The 26,930-nt window shown below is 37.6% G+C and overlaps 5 protein-coding genes across 5 annotated transcripts; 4 read left to right on the top strand and 1 right to left on the bottom strand.

Annotated features, from left to right (window-relative positions):
* Positions 828-6,685, top strand: LOC109723045 (diphthamide biosynthesis protein 2). Its single transcript, XM_020251255.1, has 10 exons — positions 828-1,005; positions 1,100-1,284; positions 1,913-2,021; positions 2,687-3,053; positions 3,636-3,705; positions 3,815-3,882; positions 4,495-4,610; positions 4,694-4,800; positions 5,246-5,385; positions 5,906-6,685. The coding sequence occupies exons 1-10, from the start codon at positions 925-927 to the stop codon at positions 6,157-6,159; spliced, it is 1,497 nt and encodes a 498-aa protein (XP_020106844.1). The 5' UTR covers positions 828-924; the 3' UTR covers positions 6,160-6,685.
* On the top strand, positions 8,590-9,947 carry LOC109723048 (chitinase 6). The gene is made up of 2 exons (XM_020251258.1): positions 8,590-9,148; positions 9,420-9,947. The coding sequence occupies exons 1-2, from the start codon at positions 8,659-8,661 to the stop codon at positions 9,830-9,832; spliced, it is 903 nt and encodes a 300-aa protein (XP_020106847.1). The 5' UTR covers positions 8,590-8,658; the 3' UTR covers positions 9,833-9,947.
* LOC109723049 (pentatricopeptide repeat-containing protein At3g46870-like) lies at positions 10,002-12,881 on the top strand. Its single transcript, XM_020251259.1, has 3 exons — positions 10,002-10,451; positions 11,232-11,618; positions 12,446-12,881. Exons 1-3 carry the CDS (start codon positions 10,128-10,130, stop codon positions 12,473-12,475), a joined length of 741 nt encoding a protein of 246 aa, XP_020106848.1. The 5' UTR covers positions 10,002-10,127; the 3' UTR covers positions 12,476-12,881.
* Positions 13,095-18,432, top strand: LOC109723047 (ER membrane protein complex subunit 10). The gene is made up of 8 exons (XM_020251257.1): positions 13,095-13,677; positions 14,118-14,180; positions 14,281-14,376; positions 15,920-15,967; positions 16,677-16,748; positions 17,149-17,207; positions 17,340-17,430; positions 17,942-18,432. Exons 1-8 carry the CDS (start codon positions 13,312-13,314, stop codon positions 18,095-18,097), a joined length of 951 nt encoding a protein of 316 aa, XP_020106846.1. The 5' UTR covers positions 13,095-13,311; the 3' UTR covers positions 18,098-18,432.
* Positions 18,859-25,961, bottom strand: LOC109723046 (F-box protein SKIP16). Its single transcript, XM_020251256.1, has 5 exons — positions 25,630-25,961; positions 24,421-25,128; positions 22,066-22,284; positions 21,588-21,694; positions 18,859-19,156 (listed from the first exon to the last, which is right to left on the bottom strand). The coding sequence occupies exons 1-5, from the start codon at positions 25,837-25,839 to the stop codon at positions 19,078-19,080; spliced, it is 1,323 nt and encodes a 440-aa protein (XP_020106845.1). The 5' UTR covers positions 25,840-25,961; the 3' UTR covers positions 18,859-19,077.

The following is a 26,930-nucleotide window of genomic DNA, read 5'->3' as shown; positions in this document are numbered from 1 at the left end:
AGTCAAAATTCTTGGGTATGTGCATTTCATGTAATTGTTAGAGAAATTTAATGCACGCAAACTAGAAAAACAGTGGTACAGTTTCACAGATCGAATGCACATAAAATTGGAAAAAATGGATGGAAAGGGTGCAGTTCCTCTTCAGTCCTTTTATGGTGCAGATGAATTTTGTGAATTTTTTGCGCGTGGGGTGTAGGAATTATAGGAAATAAGGTTTCTTTAATTCCTTGCGCTTGGAAGTGTAGAAACTATGAATTTTTTTTAAAAAAAGAATACAGATACATTTAAAGAACTTGTTTAAGCTTAGAATATCTTGCCGCGTATCTCTCTGTTTTGGTTGCGAATGGTTGTGAAAATATGTTGTACCATTTTGAGAATGCAGTAAATCACTTTCTAGATCGATTCATCATTCTAAATATAGAGATTTTTCAATAAATGAAAATTATACCTTTTAACTTAGACTTTATTTTTTTAATACGCTCTTGAAAGGTTGTAATTTTATAAATAACTGTTCAAATTGTAAAGCTTTATTGGTGCTCTTTTAAATATAAAGGATTTACAATTTAGGCTTGGAGTTTGAAATTTAAAAGAGTATTTGTGATGGATTTATATGTTTAGAGATGTACAAATAGTATTTTAGATTTTGAAGAGGTATGTATGATATTTTAGATGGTCACGTTACAGTGCCTTCAGCTTGCGCACGTGAGAGTTGAGACCGTCACGTACGCAAATACAAGTTGCTGATATAAGTATAAATTGGATCCGATAAGGAAGAATCCGAACCCGACTCCGAGTTCGAAGCGCCGAACACTTTCGCCTCCCTCTCCTCGACTCTGTTTTTGATACCCCGAAACTCATACGTCTTCTTCCTCCTCTTCCGCTTCCTCTTCCTCCCCTCGAGCTTTTTGGTGCTCATTCTCCTCCATGGACTTCGAATCGAGCTACGACATACCCCGCACCGTGGATTACATCCGTAGTATAGGCTACTCCAGAGTCGTGTTACAGGTTCCGCTCTCCTCTACTCTCTTCGTTGGTCTCCTAGTCTATAACCCTAGAAGAGTGTCTCATCTTTTGTATTTTCTTATTCCTCTCTCTACAGTTTCCGGATGAGCTCTTGAGGGATTCGACAAGTGTGGCGAAGGCGCTGAGGAGCGAGCTCGGCAAGGGCGTGCGCTTGTACGTCATGGCCGATACGGCGTACAACTCTTGCTGCGTCGATGAGATTGGGGCCTCGCACGTGGACGCGGAGTGCGTCGTGCACTATGGGCACGCGTGTATGAGCCCGTGAGTTTCTATGTGAGGATTGGAAATTTTGGTTGCATATGTTCTTTTGGTGGTTTGTTTTGGGAAATTTACTGATTGGTAGCTGAAAAGATTAGTTTTTTAGTGGTTCCTACTTCCTGGTGTATAGATTAGTTTGATCGTTGTGAAAGGTGGGATCTTTCAGTAGTATCTTCGGATTCATGCTGAGGAAGCTTTAGAGTTATTTGTCTGATTGTATATATTTTAGGTATTTTATGGGTTTAGGATACAATTTTGATCATTGAGGAGTTGTTTTTTTCGTATTAGTGATGGGGTTTTGGAATTAAGAGTTGATATTTACGCAGTAGAGATGAGTTTCTTTTGGAATGAGGGATTGGAGAGATACTTTTGTTGAGGTAGCTGTTTTCGGAGCGCGGAGATTTTGGTCAGTGTGAACTTTTGAATTGGAAATAGCTTGACAATTTCCCAAGTTGTCTGGAAGTTGATTTTAGTTACAAAATTTCCATATTTACTCGATCTTAATTTTCTTTTTAGTAATTTTATCACTTCTGTTAATGTCATTATAGTGTTTATTTTGGGTAATTTTAGACTGGTTGCTTGTGGTTATGCATAATCTGTCATAGTAACATGCAGATTCTGTTACTTTCAGAACGTCAACTTTGCCGGCTCTTTTCGTTTTCGGAAAAGCACCTATAAACGGCAATGCTTGCGCAGACTTGTTAAATCAGTGTTTGTCAACCACAGAGAAACCTGTTCTGGTATGTATCAAGCTGCTTATTGTTTTCGGAGGTGGTTGTAGTTTTAGTTGAAACTTGAAGCACTAATCACTCGCTTCTGAATTTGTTGTTGCCCAGTAATGTTAAGTCAAATCTTTACAACTTATAGTTTGTATATGCTATGTTCTTGACAGTGAATTGCTAGCTACTCAACAAAATCACATGCTAAACTTCAGAATTTCAACAAATGTCTCTTTTTTTTGGATAGTACTGCTATCACGGAGACTGAAACAGAAAATAGGTGGTGATAAGAGGGGATGCTTAGGTACATGTAGAGAACACCAATGATGAATCATTCAGTGTTTTCTGCTTTGTAGAGTAAAAAACCTTCATCCTTTTTCTTGCTAACTTTGCCTTGTTCCTACTTTTGTTTGATTGCAGCTTTGGCATTTAAACAGTAATAAGAAAAGCAAGTGTACTTTTGAAGGAGTCATTTATCTTAGAAGGGTATAATTGGTCTCTTTTGGGACAAAAAAAAAAGAAGAAGAGTTTTGAAACATTATGAATATCCATTAGATTCCATGTTTCTTTCATGTAATGATTTTATTATTCACAAAAATGAGCAATGTATGGATAACTTGCTTTACATTAGATAGGGTTTGTGTTGGACAGTTATTTCTCATTTGGTTCTTTGATTCTTACAATAGGTCTTATATGGGTTAGAATATGCCCATGCTATGGAGAATCTTAAAGGAATGGTTACCAACTCATCTAACTTGAGATATGGCAGTTCTACCGTCCATTTTGCAGAGGTTAGTTTTTCAAGTATTGATCCGCCAGTGAAAGAGAAAGCAGATAAAGAGCAGCTTGACTTCCATGGCAACATTGTCAATGGAGGTGATAAGATAATTTCTGAGTGGAATTCTCACAATGAAGTTGGTAAATATTTTCTTGGGGGACTGACATGGAGTATCGCAAAGGATCACAAGATGGAGGACTTCTTGTTGTTTTGGATTGGTCAGGATAACTCGGCATTTGCCAATGTTGTGCTTACCTTCAATACCTGCGAAATAGGTTGAGCCTCATCTTATTCTTTAGTTCTTTTTGTACTCTTATTTAAATATAGAAACAACTTTTGGTGGTTGTTGAAGCATGATAATTTGTGTACTTAGGCATTTTATTTCTGTGGTACTTTGAAATTTTAATGTTGAATGCTGATGCACCACTAGTGAGAATATATTTGATTTATACTTTGTCTGAGATGCAACTTGTTAGCTGAAAAAAATGCACTAGATAGCAATCATTTGTTTTTTTTTCAGTTATCTGGTCATTCAGGTTATACCGGATCAATTCTCACACAAACCACAATTTTTCTGAGTTCAGTTAAAATTGAATAAACCTGATTCTGAGTTTCTCGCATGTGGCATATAAATAATCGTGAAGATTTCTTATCCAGATATGGCAACCTACAAAACATTCATGTGGCGGCCCTAGTTGTTTGAAAATATATAAGCACGTGAAGAGTATGGTGTTGCCAAATTAGCATGCACTTTGTTTCATGAGTAAATTTGTTTACATTTACCATCCTTGGGTACAAAGGAATAGTGCAATAAACTTTTGCATTATCTTTCATTATTAACTTTTGCTTATTTTCAGTTAGATATGATGCAGTGGAAAATCAATTACTGAAGGATGTCTCTCATCAGCAAAGAATTCTTAAACGCAGGTGCTTAATATTAGTTATGTCTTTATACCTTCTGCAACATGTGCCTGTTAGCTGAAAAAGCTGCTATTACATCTTTGTGATAAATGCATTTTTACATCGTATATTGTAGATACTACCTTGTGGAGAAAGCAAAGGATGCAAATATTGTTGGCATTTTGGTGGGCACTCTAGGTGTCGGTATGTTGGTTTTAGAATTTCATTTGTACGTGTATAGGTTTTCTGTAATAATGGATGATGATTCTTGGGTAGGTATATGATCTTAATATTGACTCATATATGATAGTTGCTATACACGAAGATCTGTCGATTTCTTTTTTTCTGGTAAATTAGTAGAGCAAATAATTAATAGTGGTTAGCACGTACTTTCTACGAGTTTCCATGACAAATTTTAGCTACTAACTTTTTTTAGCCATAAAAAGAGATCCTTCATAGATGATAGAATATTCGAAGATGCTCTGTCTTTAGTTTAATTATGCCTCATTCATATGGAAAGAAAAGGGGGGGTTTTATAATTAGTTTTGTTAAGAAAAATATTCGTTGTATCTGTTGCGGAAGCTGCGGTTGCTCAGTTTGAAACTTGTTTAGTCGTTATTCATGTTCATCCTTGAGGTGTCTAGCTTAATGTGATTTAATAATTGATTAACTAACACTGAATGTGAAGTTAAGACATTCAGAACACATTAAGGAATGCAGGTGTACTTTGAATTAATTTTGTACTTAGTGCGAGCCCTTAGTGGTGTATATTGAATTCCATAGTACCATAACTCTACATTATGTCTTTGAGTGCAGCTGGTTATCTTCACATAATTCAGCAAATGAAAGAATTGATTGAGGCTGCTGGAAAGAAGTCATACACGCTAGTCATGGGCAGACCAAACTCTGCCAAACTTGCCAACTTTCCGGAGGTGAACCTTAATTGCAGAAATTGTAATTTATTCTCCTTTAATTTTCATTTAGAGTATTTGAATAGAATTTTCTTTTTGGACAGTGTGAAATCTTTGTTTATGTTTCGTGTGCCCAAACTGCTCTGTTGGATAGCAAGGATTTTTTGGGTCCTGTTATCACTCCTTTCGAGGCAGTGTTAGCTTTCGGCAGGTACAGTGTTATTTTGTAGTGGATTGGAATACAAATTGCAGAGTGCATCTATTTCAGCATCCCTGTTATGAAAATTGAATATCCGTGTGTAAATTACCTTCTACTATTCCCTTTTCTTTTACTTATAATATCCTGTTCGTAATTTAACTAGTCAATATGTGAATGAAAGAATTGTAGATATCAGCAAATGAAGTTCCTCCACTGCTTATTTTGTAATAGGGAAATCAGAATCCTGCAAACCAATTTTACTAGTTGCCCATGATAGAATTAATAAACTGCTTGAAATCCTGGAATAGTATTTAGCACATTTGGTTTAATTGCATAGCATGTCAATAAATAAGGTTGGCCTGGCCATTCGTTCTGGACAATTTTTTTGCCCATTGACTCAATATCAAAATTAAGAAAATTGTTTCAGTGATCATCTAATCGTAGTAGTCTTCATCAGGGGTAGACAATGGACTGGAGAATATGTGCTGGATTTTCAGGATTTGATGAACTCAAGTATGACGAAAGTTGTTGAAAGCAGTGAAGAAGCTCGGTTCTCATTTATACAAGGTGGCTATGTGGAAGATATTGATTCTCAAGGTATACAATTCTTTCATTATCGGGCTTTTTAGCCTTTTGCTATAAATGATAATTTATCGCATGGATTATACTTGGCTTATTTATATTTCTTAGAGGATAAGTTTGAGAGACCAACTTGTTGAGTTGGTTTGAGCATGTCTAGAGACAGGATGACACTAGGTTTGACAAAAAACTTTTTCTGATACATAGTTGAACGTAGGAATAGGATTTATCCATCTACAGCCCTAGCCCTTCAAACAATCGGTATTACATAATTAGATACAACAATGTGTTTCCTTTTTTTAATTCTTTTGAAATTTTCTTTTGCATAGTTCTCCTTTAATATTCGTGAAAAACCTTTGTTTCTCCAATTCTCGCCTTCCTTGATATTTGCTAACAAGCATCGATGTCAAAAACCATCTATATCGTCCAGGGGAGGACAACTACCAAGTTGCTTGGCGATAAATTCTCCTCCTCTTCTCGCAGTTCTGCTTACAAAATTAGTTGATTTAAGCACTAATTTAGAGTTATATATTCACAGAAAATGGAGAACAAAAGGAGAGTACCCTTGCCTTGGCAGAGACTGCAGAGAAGGCTTTGAGTTTCCGAAACGAGCACGCGGATTCTATTTTGTTCAAAGGTTCAGCTCGATCTGGTGCAGAATATTTTGCTGCGCGGTCCTACCGAGGTCTCAGTACGCAGTATGAGAATCCACTTCCTCAGTCTTATCTAATCGGAAGAAGTGGGAGGGCATCTGGTTATGAGGATGAAAGAAACACAAAAGGAAATGATTGACTGATCCTATTTAGTGCTTATTCTTCTTCCTGAGTTGGTTGCTGAATGAGATATCAAACAGCGAAAGATCGCCATTTTGAAAGTCTCAGGCTTTTAATGATTAATCTACATGATACCAATGTCACGGTCAATCTGTCTTTTCACAATGATCGAGAGTTTCGGGAGTCCTCTCGCCGGTGAATTGTTCCCTCCACAACTGATTATGGGCAACATCTGAACTTTGACCAACTTTTTGACTCGTTCATCTAGTGCTAGCTATAGATTTTCTTTTTTATTTTTCTTCTTTAATTGTATAATCAGGAAATGTGTTATTCATTTCTCTTGGTGATGTGGTGCTGAAAATCTGCAAGAAGAATCGCAATTTTCTTATATTTTTAGGAAGGGAAATTTATGACTTTGTGATGTACTGTTGCTTCATGATTAGTCCACTTATAGTGGTTGGTTATGCGCAGAACCGACAAAAATTCTTTAGTAGTGTGTATTTTCATTTGTCGTTTTCAAATATATGCTCTTTTTTATTTTTTTTGATTTGACAGCATCTATATTTTTTATATACTTAATTTAACTTTACTTTTGCCAATAGAATCAGAAATTTTGTTACATTTACTAGAATTTGACTTTGTTTATCCGTTTAGTTGATGAAATTGAGAATTCTGATAATTATTAACCTCCAATAACTAATATAGTTGTTCATTTTAACAAATTTTTAACTCACTTTAAATCAAGGTTTAAATTGTCGTGGCACGGTGGCGTGCTGCTGTCTATCTGGCACTGTATGGTACTGGCACGTTTTCATGCGGACACATTGTTCACTTACGTGCCGATAGAGATGTATGATCTACTATTGACATACTTTGGTACGGACTTGTTTCAGTTTCTCTTATTCTAATAAACTCTTATAATATCATTTTGAAAGATTTAATCAAAATAATTATGAATATTTATTATGTATAATTACTATACTCATTAATTAATATACTTATAAGTTTTTTTATATGTGAAGTATAATTATATCTAATGCAGAATAGAAATTTTTATAGATTAAAATTTTTTAAATGTAAAAACTTTTTTCTTTCTTTTGACCATATTACAATCTTTTTTTATAAAATACAAAAATATTAATTTTTAAAATAATTTAAAAAATTATTTGAAAAAATTATTAGATATATCAAAAAAATTAAGTAATAAATTATATGAGAAATAAATTAAATAAATTTAAATATCAATTACTTTAATTTAGTTTTTAATTTTATCAGTATTTTTAATTTTCTAATGCAAAAATAAAATTTTATATTTGATGTGCCTAAAAATTTGTTTATTAAATTCGATTTTGTTCTCCTAATTCACCAAAAATTTTATGGTGCAATAAATTTTGATAAAATAATTTGTGAAAATAAAATAATTTGATAAAACAAATTTTTTGACTTATCTAACAAGTAGATTTTCGATTTGTAATATTTTTGAAGGTGTCGAGTACCTAGAATGCTTCTTGATACCCTAAATAATAAAACAAAAGGAAAAAAAATCAAAAAGCAAAAAAAAAAAAAAGTGTGCCAGCAAGGCACAGTGCGTGGCACGGTGTTGTGTATCATATTGCCTCGCGCGATACGCAGCACTATGCAGTGGCACGGAGGGAGGATCCGAGACATCCCCTGTATCGTGCCCCCCATGTCATACGGCACGGAACGGCACTTTAACCCTTAATTTACGCAAGCAACCTAAACTAAATTATTGCAAAGTTGACAGGTGGTACTGAAATCAAGGAGAATCTTGTTTATCTCTTCGTGATTTTTGTTTTGTTTCGAGATGCCTATAAGTTTTATACAAAATATCTAACCTATTGTGTGCAGCAGTAGTGGAATCCGAATCCGAGTCCAAGTAGAACATCATAAATTCTATTTAGAGAATCATGTTTATTTCTCCATGATTTTTGTCTTGTTTTAAGCTGCCTATAAATTTCACACAAATTATCTATCCTATTGCGAATCCGAGTCATGCTCGAATATTATAAATTCTATTTATAACCGTAAATTTAAGAGTTAGATTTCGAGATACCTAGATGGTTTTTTTTTTTTTCCCCCACAAACACCAGTAGCCTCACGTCAAATGCAGCGCGAAATTGGGCTCCTTTGCGTCTCCTTCACACTGCCTACAGGCTTTTCACAAAAAACATCTGCTTCACATCAACGCGGCCTCTCTCTATTCACACGCGCACGAACTCTTTGGATGCTCCTGACGCATTATTGTTTTTATTATTATTATTATTATTATTTGTCTACGTCACTGAATGTCACTCGCGAACCGCCAAATTAATGTGCTTTCTATGTTATTTTTATTAGAAAAAAAATTATTTTAATATTAAGATTCATATTTATTTTTTTACAGGACAGTTCCAGTTCCTGGTCATTGAAAATTTTGTGGTCTCATCATTTCTCTTCGGAGCCCAAGTCCAAGTCAATCCATCATCATCCAATCCAACGCGGTTTGTTCAAACTTTTCATGCCCCAATCCCACTATAAATACCCCTTCCAAAACAAATTCAATCACACAACTCATATTAGAGAACACGCACACGACCACAAAATGGAACTGTTCCATCCCCTCCTCTCTCTCTTAGCTCTCTCCCTACTCTTCTCCGGCCCCCGCGCGGCCGCCGCACAAAACTGTGGCTGCTCCTCCGACCTCTGCTGCAGCAAGTGGGGCTACTGCGGCACGGGGAGCGACTACTGCGGCGCGGGGTGCCAGGAGGGACCCTGCGAGGCCTCGCCGCCGGCCAACAACGTCTCCGTGGCAGACGTCGTGACGCAGGAGTTCTTCGACGGAATCATCGGGCAGGCCGGAGCCGGGTGCGTCGGCCGGGGTTTCTACACGCGCGACGCGTTCCTGTCGGTGGTCGCGGCGTACCCGAGCTTCGGCCGTGTCGGCACTGTCGACGATTCCAAGCGCGAGATCGCCGCATTCTTCGCCCACGTCACGCACGAGACCGGACGTAAGTAACTACAATATAGAGCGCACTAACAAAATAAACATAGTGTTATACAATTACACTCCAATTTGGATTGTTTTTGACCATCACATGATTCACTTGTGTCCATGAATTGACCTATGGGCCCAAGTCAGATTCAAATCGCCTTCTCCAACATCATAGAATTTTATTAAAATTGGAACTTTCGTAATTGTAGGTCCTTTTTTATTTAATTATACATGATAGGAAACAATACAAAATGGTCTTATTCTGCGATTTATTATTTGCTATGCAGATTTTTGCTACATAGAGGAGATTGATGGCCCGTCCAAGAACTACTGCGACCCGTCTAACACCCAGTACCCCTGTGTCCCAGGAAAGGGGTACTATGGCCGTGGCCCGCTTCAAATCTCCTGGAACTACAATTACGGTCCGGCGGGGAATTCCATCGGGTTCGACGGCCTCGGTAAACCCGAAACCGTGGCCAACGACGTGACCGTGTCGTTCAAGACCGCGCTCTGGTTCTGGATGAACAATGTGCACCAGCTAATCGTCTCCGGGCAGGGATTCGGAGCCACGATACGAGCCATCAACGGCGGGCTCGAGTGCGACGGCAAGAATCCGGCTACGGTGAAGGCACGCGTCGGATACTATGAGGATTACTGCAGCCAGTTTGGAGTGGATCCGGGGAATAACCTGACATGCTAGGTGAAAAAACTTGGGGTGGGGGGATAAGTAAGATTTGAAATGAATTGGGTATGAGAACAAAATATAGTTTGTTTTATTATTACGCATGTAGCTAAAGTGCAATAAAACAATATTTTTCTCAAGTATACTGCTTGAATACAAAGAAAAATATGTCTCTATCAAATTTGGGCCTATTCGTTCCTTTTTCATGGGCCGAGTCATTCGGCCCATGATGGCCCAGGAAGGGACGAATAGGCGACGATGATCTTCAAATAAGTCAGAAGCCTTAAGCACTCAAGCAGCATCCTCTGCTCTAATGGCTTCTTCCCTCCGCTGCGGCTTCTCCCAGAAGCTTCCACACCCTTCTCGTAGCTTCTCGTCTTTCTCCTCGTCACCATCCCCAATCCGCTGCGGGTTACGCGGCGGGGCGAGGAAGCCGCTGTGGAGGGGCCGCGTGCTCTCCACGGAGGCGATCCAAGCCGTCCAATCCCTCAAGCTCGCATCCAGGTCGTCCTCGTCGTCATCCCTCGATCGGACGGCGGAGATCTTCCGTAGCAAGCTCGGGAGGCTCCTCAAGGGCGATCTCGTCGCCGTGCTCGCCGAGCTTAGGAGGCAGAACGAGTGGGAGCTCGCCCTTCAAGTGAGGGGAAAAAAAAAATCCTCAATTTTTTTTTTTTTTTGGCATTAAATTACTATGTGTTACTTTCAATTCATAGTTGTGAGAAAAAAATTAGTTGCTTTGGTGAATGTTATTAAATTGTTAAGAAAATCCTAACATAGGAGGGCTTAAAATATCTGCATATGATTGTTGTTGTTGCTGTAGAAGCTTTAGAATCCAAAACATTGTAGGTGAACATTTTAGTGACCCATGTAGATGTTCATGTATCTCAACCTGAGATCTTATTCTAGTTAAAAACATATAGTAGGTAACAATCGAATATCTTCGTGTCATGTTAATGATTCTTTATTTAGAGATCGCGCAACTGTTACATTAGGAGCCACCATGGATCTACTAAATATAACCTGGTTGCTTGAGCTTTTAGAGATAAACGGTTATTTCACATCATTTTACATGGTATCCTATTGGAGGTTTTGAGTTCGAATTTCATAAAAAAATTCTCGAGCCCCACTGTGAAAGGGAGTATTGAAAATAAAATACGAAAACACCGTTCTCTTGGAGACACAATAATCTTTTAACAGGGTCAATTGGGAAGAGTAGGTTCAAAATATTTTGATTAGTTATAAATCGAGTTTCATCAATTTAGGCTTACCTGGATTTTTACTATTTAACTGTTACAAAGTTTATACAATGCTACTTTAGTCACATCTTCTTTTTTTTTTGGGTTCCCACAAGTTTAGTTTTTTTGAGCTATTATCCCTATATTCATTCATTTCATCTAATCTTCAATCAGGATTACAGGTCTTTGCATTTATAAAAAAGGAGGTGTGGTATAAACCGGACCTTTCTTTATATTGCGATATGATTTTGATGTTGGGAAAGAACAAGCTTATCGAAGCTGCCGAAGAGCTATTTTCCGAGTTGAGAGAAGAGGGTCTGCAGCCCGATACTCGGGCGTATACTGAAATGATAGGGGCTTTTCTACAAGTTGATAGGGTGGAGAAAGCAATGGACATGTACAAGTTGATGAAGGATTCGGGATGCAATCCAGATAAGCTAACTTTAACCATTTTGATCAGGAATCTTGAGCAGGCTGGTGAGAGTGAGCTCGCCTCTTCAGTAAGAAAAGATTGCGAGGAATATATAGATTTCCCCGAGAAGTTTCTTGAAGAAGTTGATAGGAAATATGTGAGTATATCCCTACTTGGCCAACATGCATATTATCTTCATATTGTATCATATGTTGTAGTCTCTTCTTCTCTTTAGCTTTAATTTGAAATGATAAAGTATAACAGAATAAACTTCAGTACGAGACATAGAATAGAGGTTCCAAGAGGCGACATAATTGTAGGAGGCTCGGAATATCTCTCATCAGGGCTGGTTATAAGGGATAAAACTATTTAATAGTGATGTGTAATGTGGGAAACCTGTGGTTGTAGAGTAGATGAGTATGTTACTCTACAATGACAGAAAACGAAGTTAATTTAGCATCCCTGTATAACTCGTAGAATATACTAATGGGATGAATAAAATTTTGTAGTTACAATAATCTCTCTCGGAAACAATTTGTTTCAAAATGAAGGAAACAGGAATCTCTCTGGCTTCTGTTTTGTTTCCAAACTGTCCCATGAGTGACAAGATAATCCCTATAACCTGATATTACCATTCAAAAGGCTTATAAATCAGCAGTTCTTAGTTGCCCCGTTGTAGACAGACATCGAGTAGTCTTGGCCATAAAAGCTGTATATTATTGCATACTTTTGCACGTCACATGCACCATCTCTTTCAATTTCGCCTGGCTCGTTTATCTTCATCTGGACCTTCTACTGAATGAGGGAAAAAACGGTAGCTAAAATCTCGATTATTCACTCGGTGCGTATTTGTAACTGGAAAAGCTTTTGCAGAAGACACGCATGGTTTTGCTCAAGGTTTGGTTTAACTATATAATCTGGAATTAGTCAATCAATTCATCTGCTGAAGCTATTAGTCCTTAACTTTGTTCTGTACTGCTGCAGCCTAAAAGGAGGTCGCTGAAACTTGTTTGACGAGTACTAACAGGCGTCCGATTTGAATAGATCACTTTGTTCATTCGTCAAAGAGCTGATGCAAACTCCGCGCAGAGCATACGAGTTTTGTAAGTGCACTTCAAGGCCTAGGCCCGGTTATCTCAAGAGCCGCAAGTTCGGAGTGTGGAGATCAACCTTTGGAAGAGGGATTTTGTTCAACTTATCACAGCAGTTTCAAGCTGAAAGAAGATTATTTTCGTGCACGGTGTTGTTGGAGTTATATTGGCCTGAAGATGATGATTCAAATGATAAGCTACTGTATTTAATGCTTGGCTAAATTTTACAAAATTTTTGTTTGAACTCTAAATATACATGTTCCTTATTATGGTGTAGGGAACTTGATCCCCTCGCTTCGGAAAAATGAATGAATTTAGTTCCTTATTATAACACAGCATGAAATGTTGTCGATAAATGCAGGGCCCTAATGAACATTTATCAGCTTCAACGCACAAGTTCTATACCCGATTTGTTAGCTGAAACCCGAGTTATGGTTTAAACCAGACATAAATCACCACCGTCGATCAACACAGCAAGCTTGGATCTTAGCGAAATGGACGGGGATAATCGCGTCTCACTTGTAAAGTTGGGGCAACAATCCTCGGCCTAAGTTTAATAGTTCCCATTGAGTTTTATGAGTTCTCGAATTTGGGCCGATAGTACGGAGGCCCATTACTGAATAGTGGCATGATGGCCCACGTAAACAAATATTCAAACGGACGGCTGATGCTAGAGAAGGCTAAAATGGACGGTTCTGATCTTAATAGCTCTCTTTCTTCCTCACGAGCTTCGATCCCGTTTATTACTCGTAATAAACGATGCCCTTTTCTCCCTCGACTCTTTCTCTCTCGTCCCCACGCGAGGAGATGAAGAGACCCCGAGCTCTCTCGCTCATCCTCCTCTCCCTACTCCTACTATGGTCGTCGTCTTCGTCCTACGCTTTCCAATCCGATGAGCTCCTCCCAGAGGACGACGAGGAGTTCGAAGGGCTCCGATCCCCCAATCTCGAGTACGTAAACCCTAGTCGGCCCTCTCCGAGTCGCCGGAGATCCGATCCCGACGCCTCCTCCTCCTCGGACTCGAAGGCGATCCAGTTCGCGCTCGAGCACGCCTTCGGAGGCTCCGATTTCTCCTCCGCGGGCACCTTCACAGCGCGCCTCAAATCCTGGAGCCACGGTGGCCAGGTTCGTCCCGAATCCCCTCCTTTTCGATCTCTCCGATCTCTTTATGTTGTGATCATCCTTTGATTTGTAGTTGTTGTTTAGTTTAGGTGAGATGTACCTTCGATTCTTTTGATTTGTGCTATTTTTTAAATCAATTAGATTAGAGATTTTAGAAAATTTGACAGTGATTCAGTTGAATATAATTATGCTGAATACCTGTTCAGCTAAAGAAACTTTGAATATTATTAGGTATACTGTTGATAACGGATGGAGCCGTAAATTTTAACAGATTTTCAATTCCATTTGGGAAAATAGCGGTAATCAAACCAATTAAAAATAGAGTGTGCCAATCAAATGAAATAATCAACTTAGTTGAGAATGGTCTCTGTACATTTTCGCCTTTAGTTAATTACTTACTGGTTTTCCAATTAGTCATTCTTATATATTGTTTTTGATGGCAGACTCTTACTAAGCTCCGATTTACGAGGAATGCGCTTACAGAAGCAGAGAAGGAAGCGTTCAAAGTAATTCGTTGTGACCTTTTGCCGATGCTTAATTAGTTGTTTTTTAAGTTTTTCTGCTCATGCGGAAGTGTGGGATTTTATGAATGTTCGCTTGTTGCAGCGGTTGTTGAAGGACGACGACTTCTATACAGTTAGATTGCCATCTAATGTGTTGAACCCTACAGAAAAAGATTATGTCATGTCCTCCGTTAGAGCCGTAAGTTGGTTCCTCTTGTATTCTGTTTACGTTGTTTTCTCTATCATGCTAATGCTATTTAGAAAGTGAGTCATTAGTTGGTTGTTTTATTTTCATTGTAATTACGACTTCCTATCATGGTACTAGTAGAGAAGGATTATTTCTACTTAAGTGAACTTGCATTTTCATGTCAGTCTTTGATAATGTTCAATTTGTTAAAATGATTTGTAACTTCAATCAAATTGTTCTGAAGTTCGTACTAATAATTGAAGAGTGAAGAGCGAAGAACATAACACTAATGCCTGAATAATTGAAGAGTGAAGAGTGAAGAACATAACACTAAGGGTGCGTTTGGTTCGCACTATCTTTTTAAGATTCCTAGTAATCCAATAGGAATAAAAAAATATGACGATATTTGGCTAAACGCACTAAGTAATTTAGTTGGTAATATTGGATTTGCTTGAGAATGAGATTCATCCTAAAGTACTAATCCCATTCCCTTAAGGGATAGTGGCTATCCTCATAGTAATGGATTGGGGTAATCATAATATGTCTAATCTCTTTCTTTCTCCCTACCCGCCGGCTAGTTGATATTATTTTTCTTTACACTCTAACCTCATATCTCTCTCTAAGCTTATCTTTTTCTCTCTAAACTTCAATTCTTTTTCTCTCTCTATACTAAGTTCTCTCTCCCCCACTTTTTCTAAAATCTCAACTCTCTCACTCCCTCTAATCTCGAGAATATTTCTCTTCCTATTTCTTTAATTATGCTCTCTCTCTCTCTCCCTTTTTTCTAAAAAGATGTTGTTTTTTTTTTTTTTTTGAGAAAAATGTTGAAATTTTTTGTAGCACTATTTAAAATTAATTAAAGAAATAAATAAATTAATTGTATATTTTTTGTAAACTTAAATAACATGACTAAATAATATGACCGTATGAACTAAACACGGGAATGCCACATTCGAAGTAATAGGATGAATAGGAATAAGATTCCCGGCCATCTTTTTATTGTTAGTAATCTTTTATAGTGCGAACCAAATGCACCCTAAGGGACGGGATCCATTTAGTGATTAAAACATTCTCTATCTGATCCGTACCCATCCTTTGCTTTTAGGAAATCCTCTACAGATTGCCATGTCATTGTTCATATTATGAAATCTTTTCTCTTTCTATGATTCTGTTAAATATCATTTTGCCATTGTTTTCTCTCTCTCTGACACCTATTGGAGTTTGATATGCCTCCCTTTCTGGTGCACTAGATTGATGATCTGTGCTCTAGCATTTGACTAAGTTGGAGGCCTATAATGTAAAACCTCGTGCTGTTCAATGAGAAATTGATCAAAACTGATATTGATTGATATTCGTAATCTCAGCTGTTTTGGTTAAAAGTAATAATTACTAGACCATTCTCTAAGATAGCTGCATTCTTATCAGAGGCCCATTGATTGCCTCTGTTACATGCACGTCATTGTTGATTATTAATACAACTGCATCTACTTTCAATGTGATTGCATCAACATTATATACTTATCTTATAATGAGTGCTGGTTTCCTTTTATTTCAGAGGTGCATTCCACGGGAGAGTTTGGATGAGCACTTCGTTATTCATACGGTAATTTTCTGTTATCTTTCTTTCTAGTCACTAAGAGGTTCTTGTGCAGTTCCACCTGTGGATGGAAGTTGTGATATTTTGTCATTGCCTTATGATATTTTACCATGGTTGAGGCGTTGAGCAGTTATATTGCCAGGGTTTTTCACATTATAATATCGTTTTTCATGTTATAATTATATTTCTTATTTCCTAAACCTATTTATGTGAAAAACAAAACAATAGCAGACTTCTTACCTTACTGATACTATCCTGACCTACAGGTAGAAAAGATGTCCTGGAATCACTCGTCATTTTTTCTATATGGTGCTTTTTTGTGTATAAATGCTCATTACAATGATGTTGTCCTTCCCTTTTTTTTCTTTTTTTTTTTGGTTAACTGCTGTTTGAGCATTTTGCTAACAAAGTTTTCTGGTCATATATTAGGATGATTATAGATTGTACTAAGATATGGTGAAATTTATGTTTTTACTTTGAGAAGATGTGCAGTTGTTGTCAGAATCTGCTTTGTTTAGCTGGGCAGAGTGGACCACAGAACAGAGTGACAGAGCCCTAGTGTATTTACTAGTAGAACTTATCTGCTTAGTGTGTTGGCCTTTTTGCTATGATGAATATGAAATTCATTTTCTTTTTACTTTTGCTAATTTTCTGGGAACTTGTTGAGATAACTTTTCTTCTGATATTCTGTGCCCGTAAATGATATCTTTTACAGGAGGGTGCAAATATTTTGGCTGTCAACTATGGTTCTGCTGGAGCATGTCAATATCCACGGTTACTGAAACTTGTAAGTTATCATCAAACTTCTTATAACTACAGTTGCATGCACTTTTTGTGCATATAAGGTCACTATAAATGGAAAAAGATCCATTGTCATGCAAAATTGTGTGTGATGCCTAATAGTTGTAACCTTTGTACTAAATGATTGTGATCAAATTTTGTATTTGTACTTTTAAGGGAATTCTGTGTTGGATTGAGCACACAATGTTTGCCCTTGGCATTCAGATCATTTAACTCTACCCTATGAAGTCTTAATTTCTATTAGAATATATGAGCATAGGAATCGAATGTCTTTTGCGTGTATAAAGTGCATGTTGATTGATGAATATATGAGATAGCAGCACACCTTGCTTTTCGTTCTCTTTCTTGAATATGATAAAGATTATTGGCATTGTTCTTGATTTCAGCCTGAGAAATGGTCATTCAATTCATACACTGTCCTGAAGAATAGTGATCAAGCACCAAGGTAACAATATATTTTTCTGCTGCTTGTAATGTTTTCATTGATTCATTCGTCTTGTTCTTTTCTCATTCGAATTAGAATCAAACGTGAATGATTGATAGAGCATCTCCCTTGGAATTTACTGCTTGCTTGCAGAACTCCAACATTTGCTGAACAATTGATGGAGGCCGAAAATGAACTTGGTGAAGGTGTAAAACCACCTGAGAAGTCTTTCTGGGCTAAATATGTGAGTAATGTTTTGCGTGCTATCTTTACTTTATTATGTTTACGTGAGGGAGCAGCCTAGCAGCAGACTTGCAGTTTACCAAATATATGGACTATTTTTAGTAGGGAATCTGTGGATCCATATGGTAAAAGAGGAAGGAAACCTGCTAAACTCTAGACCAGTTTGATGTAGACTGTCATCTTTGTTCTTCTTAAACGATACCCCCCTAAGTGTTAGTAGATGGCTCCTTCGCAGCTTGTGGATCATGCTGACAGTTAACGACCAACAGTTAATGGTGCAGATAATTTTAACAAAATCCACCATTCAGCTTACATAATAATGCAAAATCAGACCGAACAAAGGCAGAAAGGGTGTAAATAAAAAAAGGTGGAGGGTCTATTATAAAATGACCTATAACAGAGAATGTCTTTGTACATTCATACCTATATCTGGTGAACTGAAGAAACTACTTAATTTTGAAAATCATAGATCATTTATGCTAATATACTCACCTTTTCATCTCAATATGCAGTGGATGTATGTAATCCCCCTGGGTCTCATTGTCATGAATGTCATGACACAAGCCATGAACATGCCAATGGATCAGGCTCCTGGGCAGGGAGGTGCGCCAACACAGCAAGCGGCTGCACAACGAGCTCCGAACACTGCTGCCGTCCGGAGAAGATGACTTTATATTCAGGTATAGTTCGATTCAGGCGGCCTAGGACTTTATTACTATGAAATCTCAATGTTGCGGTTAGATTAAATTTATCTTAAAGAGATGCATACGATCATACCTACTTCTGTTTAGTTGTTTCAATTATTCCCACTATTTAGCTGGTGGAACTGTGGCAATTAGTTTTTCTTTTTTTCTTGTGTATTTATTTCCTAATGAGCAAGTGTTGAAACAATTTTTTTGGCTGGTTGGTGGAAAATGTACCGCAACTTCATAATCCACTGCAAACATTAGAATGAGACACAGCTTATTTCAAGATTTAACATTCGGTGATTCCATTCTCTAGAGATGAAATGTAAGTTACATGTCGAAGGCTTTTCTTCTTCAACCGGATTATGTATTGACAAAGTCGTTCATCTACAAATTTTTAGAATTATTTTTGACTTACTATAAATCTTTACAATTGCTTTGACTCCTATAAGTACACGTGCATTGTTTCCTGCAAGGAAATGGGAATAGCATTTATACGGACGACAATACAGAAAGATTCAGACTTGAGTGCGAAATTCATTAGACTCGTGATTCATGAGCAAAATAACTTGTTCGTATATTATTTAATTTCAATTTTTTCCCCCAAAACTGCCCGTCTCTTGAATTAAACCCGACTTAGAAACACATTTCAGATTGAAAACGATTGAAAACGAGTGGTGGACGCCTACGTGTGTATCTTCTTCATAGACCCTCAAACAAAAAAAAAAAGAGGAGAAAGAGAAAAAAAAAAAATCAAACTATACAAGCATATTATTATTCTATGCATCATCACAGGCTACAACCTTGCTGAGAAAAGAGCTGGAGTCCAGCACTGGCGTCCAGCTGCTATGAATATTGGGACCCCTAAATTAACTCTCTCGCACAGGCAACAAACTAGACACAATCCAAATGTATAATTAATACCACAAAAGAGACTGTCATGTAGACCTCGCATATGAAGGCTAGAATATGTACTCGGGTTTTTCGAGAACGAAGGGCGCCACTTTTACATCGAAGAAGCTTCCTTCAGGCTTGCTCAACCTGAAAGACACAGGCATAATATTATGAGGACGATAACAACTATGTAACTAATCACATACCAACAACTGCAAGATGCATACAAAGGATTTTTGCATGCATATATATATATATATATATATATATATATATATATATATATATATATATAGAGTAGGTCTTGTGTGCTGCTAAGAGCACGGAGGCCTCGGTGCTCCTAAGCTGTTCTCGGTGATGGAGATTGCGAATCGACGATCGGCTCCGTTAGACTTAATCTAGCGTATTTGAACTATTTAGAAAATAATTTTTATAATTTTTCGGTATCATTATCCTAGCGATTGAAAGAGTTCAAAATCAATAATTTTTAATGGTTGATGTATACCGTTTGCAAGTTTAACGGTGTAAAAGTATTCAAATTAGGTGAAATTTTAATAGAAAATTCTTTATACTATTTACAACAAGATTAATATGTTTAATCGAAAATTTTAATGCTATATTACCAATTTTCGTGAGATTTTTATTTTCAACCGTTGATTTTGAACCCTTTCAATCGTTAGGTAAATGATATTGAAAAATCACAAAATTTATTTTCTAAATGCTTCAAATATGTTAGATTAAGTCTAACGGAGCCGATCATCGATTTGGAAGCTCCATCATCGAAAACGGTTTAGGAGCACGGAGGCCTCCGTGCTCCTAATAGCACACAAGACCTACTCTATGTATATATATATAGAGAGAGAGAGAGAGAGAGTTGGGCTAGAATACTATTAATAGCAAACGAGCTCCGTTGCCACCCATTTGTTTTCGATGATGGAGCCTCCAAATCGACGATCGGCACCGTTGAACATAATCTATACCACTTGAAGTGTTTAGAAATCAAATTTCATACATTTTTTATATTGTTCTCTTATCCATCGAGTGGACACAAAAATGAACGGCTGAAAATGAATATTTTTAAAAAATGATGATAGGAGTCTTATAATCAAGGTCAAGAATATAGATTTTGTTTTAAATAGTTTAAAAAATTTTCTAACAAAAATTCAAATGATTTGGATAACTTTACGCTATTAAAGGAGAAAACGCCTCGTATCGACCATTAAAATTACAAAATTTGAAACCTTTGATCACTAAGCAAATGATGTCAAAAAGATTTCAAATTTGATTTCTAAACACTTCAAGTGGTATAGACCATGTTCAATGGTGCCAATAGTCGATTTGGAGGCTCTATCATAGAAAATAAATGGATGGCAATGGAGCCCGTTTGCTATCGAAAGTATTCTAGCTCAAATATATATATATATATATATATATATGAATTGAGCTTGAATACTTTTAAAAGTATCAGACCATTGGTGCTTTTAAGTTTCTAGCCCTTGGATCTACTCCTTCATTACTAATAGCCCTTGGATCAAATACTATTCCACCTACCACTATCATCATAACCTTACATTCCTCCATCCAATGGTTAAAAACTGTGTATAGCATTTGTACGTATGCTCAACTGGTATATATAGAGAGAGAGACAGTGTATACATAGGACGTCACGGCTCACGTTAGTCGGGCCGAATCAGGCTAGGAGCCGGCCTAGCCTGATTACAAATCCGGGCTGGGTCGTGCTCCAGGCCACCCCTTAAAGTTTTTATTTTTTTTAAAAATATAAAATATAAAATAATAAACAATAAATTATTTTTATTTAAATTAATATTTTGATTAAAAATTTTAAATTTATAAAAATAATTATAAATAACACATTTAAATTTTTTTGAAAAATATATAAATTTTTTTTTTGGGCAAAAAAAGATTTTAGAGGGTTTTTGGTCCATTGGACCGCCCAAGTTGCCTTGGGCCTTGGGGTTCGGAACGTGCTGGCCTGACTAGCACGGCCCAAGCAAGCCGTTCCTGGCCACGGGCCTCTTCACGGCCCGGATTGAACGCGTGGCTCTGCCCAAGCCCTTTTCAGACCGTGTCGTGCCAGGCCGTTGGGCTCAAAGGGAGAGGCCCAGCAAGGCTCTAAAAGTTCGGGCCGGGCCAGCACGGGTGCTCCAGCACCCGTGCCCGGCCTACTTGGGCCTTGGTATATACACCATTCTGCAGTGTTTTGCGTCCACACCTTCAAAAACATATTGTATTTGCAAGTATTCGGTGCGAACTTATATCTGCTGGTACTAAACCCTCTACTGTTAGTTAAGGCCTTGAAGCGGCAAATTGTCCTCATTTTGTGCCAAGAACCATAGAAGAGTTAGAAATGAATCTTCGTGTCAAGTTTTTGCCAATATTTAAAGGGCGTTGGTGCAAATGAAAATATAAATATTATGGTCATTTTGCAAGTATGGGTTATTTTTAAGTGCACAAGCCCAAAATTTAACTTTATAGAGGTATCAATGGAAATACGAGTAATAATCAAGAAGTGTACAGTAAATATGACAAATCCATATGCATTTCTTAAAAAGATTACCTGCCAGGGACGAAAGTGAAAGAGCCCTCAACAGATCCAGGTGCCTCGGGCAAGGGGGTGCAACTCTCATAGACAAATTCTTCCCCATTAGGTTGCAAGAGCGGATACTGCAGAACAAAAAGCAGAAGATAGATGTCAATTGGTGCATATCAACTATAGCAAAGTAACATATATGAGAATTAAAGGTGTTGAAACTATTGCGGCAATGCTAAACTAGAGAAATAAATGCCCGGAACTTGTCCACCAACCCAGCTGTGGACAGCCTTGCGATCTATACCAGTAGTCCTAACACTACCTTCAGACCTAGCACTGTAAAGAAAATAATAACGAAATTTAAAAAATGTAGTTCAGTGTGGTGAGGATTAAAATGGGAGCAGATATGAATGGCAGGTTCACTAGGCAGTTCATAACTGATGCGGTGGATCAGGTCTAGGCAATAGTCTCTTTAAGCTGGTATTAGAGAAAAGCAACAGCCGACCTTTCCAATAACACCTTCGCCCTGTACATTAGCAACTATATTATCTCTGGAACGAATGATCCAGTGACGAGAATGAAGCTGACAACATGAGAAGTATGTCCCATCTAGCATGCAGCCCTCAGGGAGAAGAGACAAGCGGATTGAGTAGGTGTAATAATAATTGTCACTCTTTCCTTCAGGATCAGAAGCTTCTGGAACAAAGACAGCAGAGGCACGAACCTGCAAAATTTACTATATTAGGCATGTGAATTCAGGAAACAGGCAGTTGAATACACTGTTTGTTATTTGGCATAAAATTTACAGGTGGGTCCTCTTATGAAAAACTTGAAATAAGAGCTTTACAGTCAAAGCATCTATTTTGAGTCAAAAAATAATCTGATGATGCAGACTGACGTAGGAAATGGGTGTACATGCAAAAGGAGAGGTTTCTCACTAAAGTGAATTAGAAGAAAAGACAAAATAACATTTAACATATAAATGGATAATATGTTCAACTTTGAAGCATTCACATATTGAGTGTTGCATATTATTAAACAAGTTGGGTGATTTATCTCAGAGAATAACCTCTAGTTTAGCCAGGAATTATGTACTAACAAGAATCCTTACGATATAAAAGAGGCATAACATTATACAGTCTTCATTTCAGGCAATAACTTCTAGCTCTACAGAGCTACAATGATGACAACTACACTTGGAAGAAAGTAGTGGTATATGTTACCTGTTATTAAGTATTTAAAAAAGGTGCTATAATCCATGAGGAGTCCATCAAATAAATATTAGGGCGTGTTTGGTTCGCTTCTTTTTCACCATGGAATCGGAATCAGAATGTGTGAATCCGTTTGTGGGTGTTTGGTACGCGGAAGTCCCATTCCGATTCCGATTCCCGAGTGGAATGGGAATCCCCCAATCACCTCTTTTTTCAATCCGGCCTACGAGGTCGGATTGGAAATTGAATCCAGACGGAATGGATATTTTTTCGGAATAAATTTATTTTTTCAACTTTTTAAATTAAAATATGAGTTAAAATTTAAAAATTAAATATATAATTTTAAATTTTAATTTGAACTTAAATTAAAAATTAAAATTTAATCAAGTATTTCGAATCCAACTTATGAATTTGAATTTAAATTAAATTTTAATTTATATAAAATTTTATTCAAATTTTATTTCAAACTTAAATTAAATTTATGAATTCAAATTAAAATTTAAATTGTAATTTTAAAGTTTGAATTTGAATAAATTAAAATTTAGTTTCATATTTTAAATTATCCACTCAACTTCAAAGTTTAATTTTTTTAATAAAAATATATTTAAAATTTTGACATTATTTCAAAATTTTGATGTAAATTTTTAATATTTAATTTTTAATTTGAATTTAAATTAATATATTATAAGGATAATGTTAGTATATTAATTTGATTACGTTTTTTATATCCACCTGAACTAAACACCGACAATAAGAATGATTTATTCCGATTCAGATTCAGGTGATGAACCAAACATAATTAGGTAACGAGTCATTCCGATTCCGATTCCAGCTTATTTTGATTCCGATTCCGATTCCGACTCCGACTTCAAACCAAACACGCCCTTAGTGTCTAGGAGCCCTATACAACTAATAGAACTTGCGACAATTATTACTGAGGAATATATCTAAAAGAGGTCATGTTCGATGTTTCACTCTGCAAACATCCTGTTCTACCTAAAACCAGGATTTGTAACTGCAACTCAATGATTAATAAATTTACACGACAAATGCTGAACTAAAGGTGATTCTTACCATGAACATCATCCTAGTGCCACAGAAGGGAGCAAGGCTAAGCACAATATAGCATGAACTGTGGGAATTCATGCCACCAATTGAAACAAGCCAAAAAATGCACCGGTGCTTTACAAGCACCATTTTTTTCATCCCACTGGCAAGGATGCTCATATGGTTAAACGAAAAGGGGTGAGGTGAGCTTATTTTTGAATGGTTTCGAAATCTATGAGACAGATGCTTCCTTACAAGTTTCTTTGCATGACCTGCTATTCCTGATGAGTTTTGAGTCGAAACTAGAGGAATTGAACTAGCTCTTAAAATATAAATAAATTGATGCTTGTGCATACATTAAAGCACTAACTTGCATCGATTGGAAATTAAGTACAAGATGTACTAAAACAGGTAGACTGAATAAGATGGAAGAGGTTCAGGTTTTCCTTTGGCATATGAGACCAAAAGGTATATTTATGTCCTAACAGCGATATTAATTCCTGTAGATAAAGAGAATGACAAAGTTGCTCACATTGCAGATTTTCTTCTCTGACATGACAAACATTAAAAAAATACTTTATGGAATATAAGATTGCCCATACCTGAACACCATTAGTTACTGCTAAGGAACAGGAAGGAGGTGCTTCTGGATACAAACTGATACTTCTTAATTTTCTTGAGACACGAGTTCGAATCATGCCACTCTGTAAACGCCGGCAATGTTCTTCCAACCACAGCAGCAGACCATCTTGTGGCGTATCATCAGCCAGCCTTACCAATGCTTTGGGCACGCATGGCATCATATCACCATTGAACATCAATTTCTTGGTGCCAACGAAAAGTTGGCCACTATCACAGTCAAGTAGAACAAACTTCTGAAAGTACAGTGAAGCTCCTACTAAAATTAATCTTCTTCTGGCCAGGAAATCTAGCTCTTTTGTGAGTAGTTTAGTTATGGAGACTATTCTTTCCAAAGGTAACAAGTGCATGTTTACTATGTGGTCGTAAAATTCATAGCCTCCTATAATACCAAGCGAAGCCAGGCGTCTTTTCTCTGAACTGTTGCCCGTCATTGTCCGTTGGCCATTACAAAAGCGATATAGTACCTTTGTAGGCAAAGGAAACTTAAAACCAAGTTCTTCTTCTGCAAATTTTATTTCAGCTTCCGAAGCACCCTTGTTCAAAGTGCTATTTGCCTCAGGAAAGTTTTCGGCCAACCAACTTCTCAGTGAACACCAACACTGCTTTGCTCTTCTAACTAGCGGTAATGGGTACATACCAAAAGATTTAAACCAAGCTTTGTATGTCGCCTGCAAAATGAAATCAAAATCCAAGAGCCACGACAAGGTTATGATCTATCTAGAGTAAATTAATGATCGACAAGTTGGTAAACCCGAAACGTGCTATATCTAAATTTTATGTTTAGAAAACATCCATGTTCGGAACATGGTGCATTAAAATTTGGTATCATACTACTTTTCTCTCACTTTATATCCCAATTATCAATAGTACGCGTGAGACTCGCACTTTAATTTTATTGTGCAATAGACACACTTATCAGATCAAAACAATGAGGAAATGCCACTAGCTCGAATCGAAACAGGTAAATGTTGCGGAGATGCGTCTATTTCGAGAGGGGCGATAGTTGAGGGGGTCTCCATACATTTCTACCACTTTGATACCACTCTAAAGTCTAAACTAAATTACCAATCGATTGACAAAAACAAACCCTAGATCAGACCCATTCGATGCGAACGGCGGATCTAGGGCGAGCATGGAGATCGAGAGCGAGAAATTGTAGGGGGGATCACCTTGAAGGAGGGGCAGGGACCGCCATGGGGGTCGAGGGGGTCGAGGAGGTCGAAGTCGCGGGCGCAGAAGCGACGCCACAGCGCGTCGTCGGAAGCGGCGGCGTGGAGGCGGGTGCTGACGCCGGCGACTGCGGCGACGTTCACCGCGTCGAGCTTGGAGAGGATGGTTTCGAGGATCAGCCCCTCCAACCTCTCGAGCTCCGTCGCCATGGCTAGGGTTTCTCCTCTATCTCTCTCTCTCTCTCTCTCTCTCTCCTCCTTCGTCTTCGTCGCTCTCCCTCCCGAGCTCTCGGGATCGAGTCGAAACCCTCCGAAAAGACGCTAGACTGAGTAATCAGAGTTCTTTTTGTGTGATAATTTCACAAGCCATTTGATGTGACTAGCAATTTAATCTCATCCATCAGATGAATAAAATATAGAATATTGGGTACGTGGCGATTTCTGGTTGGATCGTTTGAGTGTGTGATGTGTGCGACGAACCAGCTGATGTAAGAATGACGTGGACCATATTTTGGGCCGGCCCAAAACTGCCCCAATTTGAACACTACATCTATTTTCGGGCCAAGCCCGGTCCAAATTCACCTAACCAAGCTGGGTCGGTCCGGGCCGTGTCGATTGACCCGATACCCGGATCCAACCTGACTCGGCAAAGATCCAGTCCAGGTCGAACCAACCTGAGTAAGCAAAACCAGGAAATTTATATATGAAAGCCATGCTTTAAAATCCGGGTCGAATCTCACAAATTATTAGGTTTCAAGCTCATCTGGTTTTTTAAGTGATTCGGCAAAAATGCTACTTCAGTAGTAGATATGAGGCAAATTTATGTCTATTAGAAAACCGAACATTAATGTTTACAATAAAATCTAAATAAAACTTTTATATTACAAAACTAAAATGCTTCCTCGGCTTTAAATCCCAACAAAATAAAAGCTTAACCAAACAGGAACAAGATTTGCCTTAAGCATCTAATCTGCTATGTGTGGTACATTCTAGAGTGCTGTTTTAGTGTAATGCGTGTTTGATAAAGGAGATAGGTCACTTAAAATTAAGCTTAAGCCATCATTACTTGAACGAAAATTCATCATGAGAGTTGAGACACAAATCACGGTATGTTTTCTTTAACAAAACCAAATACAGTTTGTGTGCTATGTGGAGTTGAAGAGAAGACTGTGAACCACTTATTTATACAGCGCATGGTTTGTAGATTCCTAATCATGATGGTAGTGAAAGGGGTTCAGTCGAATGATTTGGGAGACGACATGAGATTAGTATAGGATAAGTGAAACAGTGATCTAGCATCT

Source organism: Ananas comosus, linkage group 17 (genome assembly GCF_001540865.1).
Source record: "Ananas comosus cultivar F153 linkage group 17, ASM154086v1, whole genome shotgun sequence".
In the NCBI taxonomy this organism is placed as follows: Eukaryota; Viridiplantae; Streptophyta; class Magnoliopsida; order Poales; family Bromeliaceae; genus Ananas; species Ananas comosus.
The sequence above is the reverse complement of the archived record's forward strand: the minus strand, read 5'-3'. Positions and strand labels throughout refer to the sequence as shown.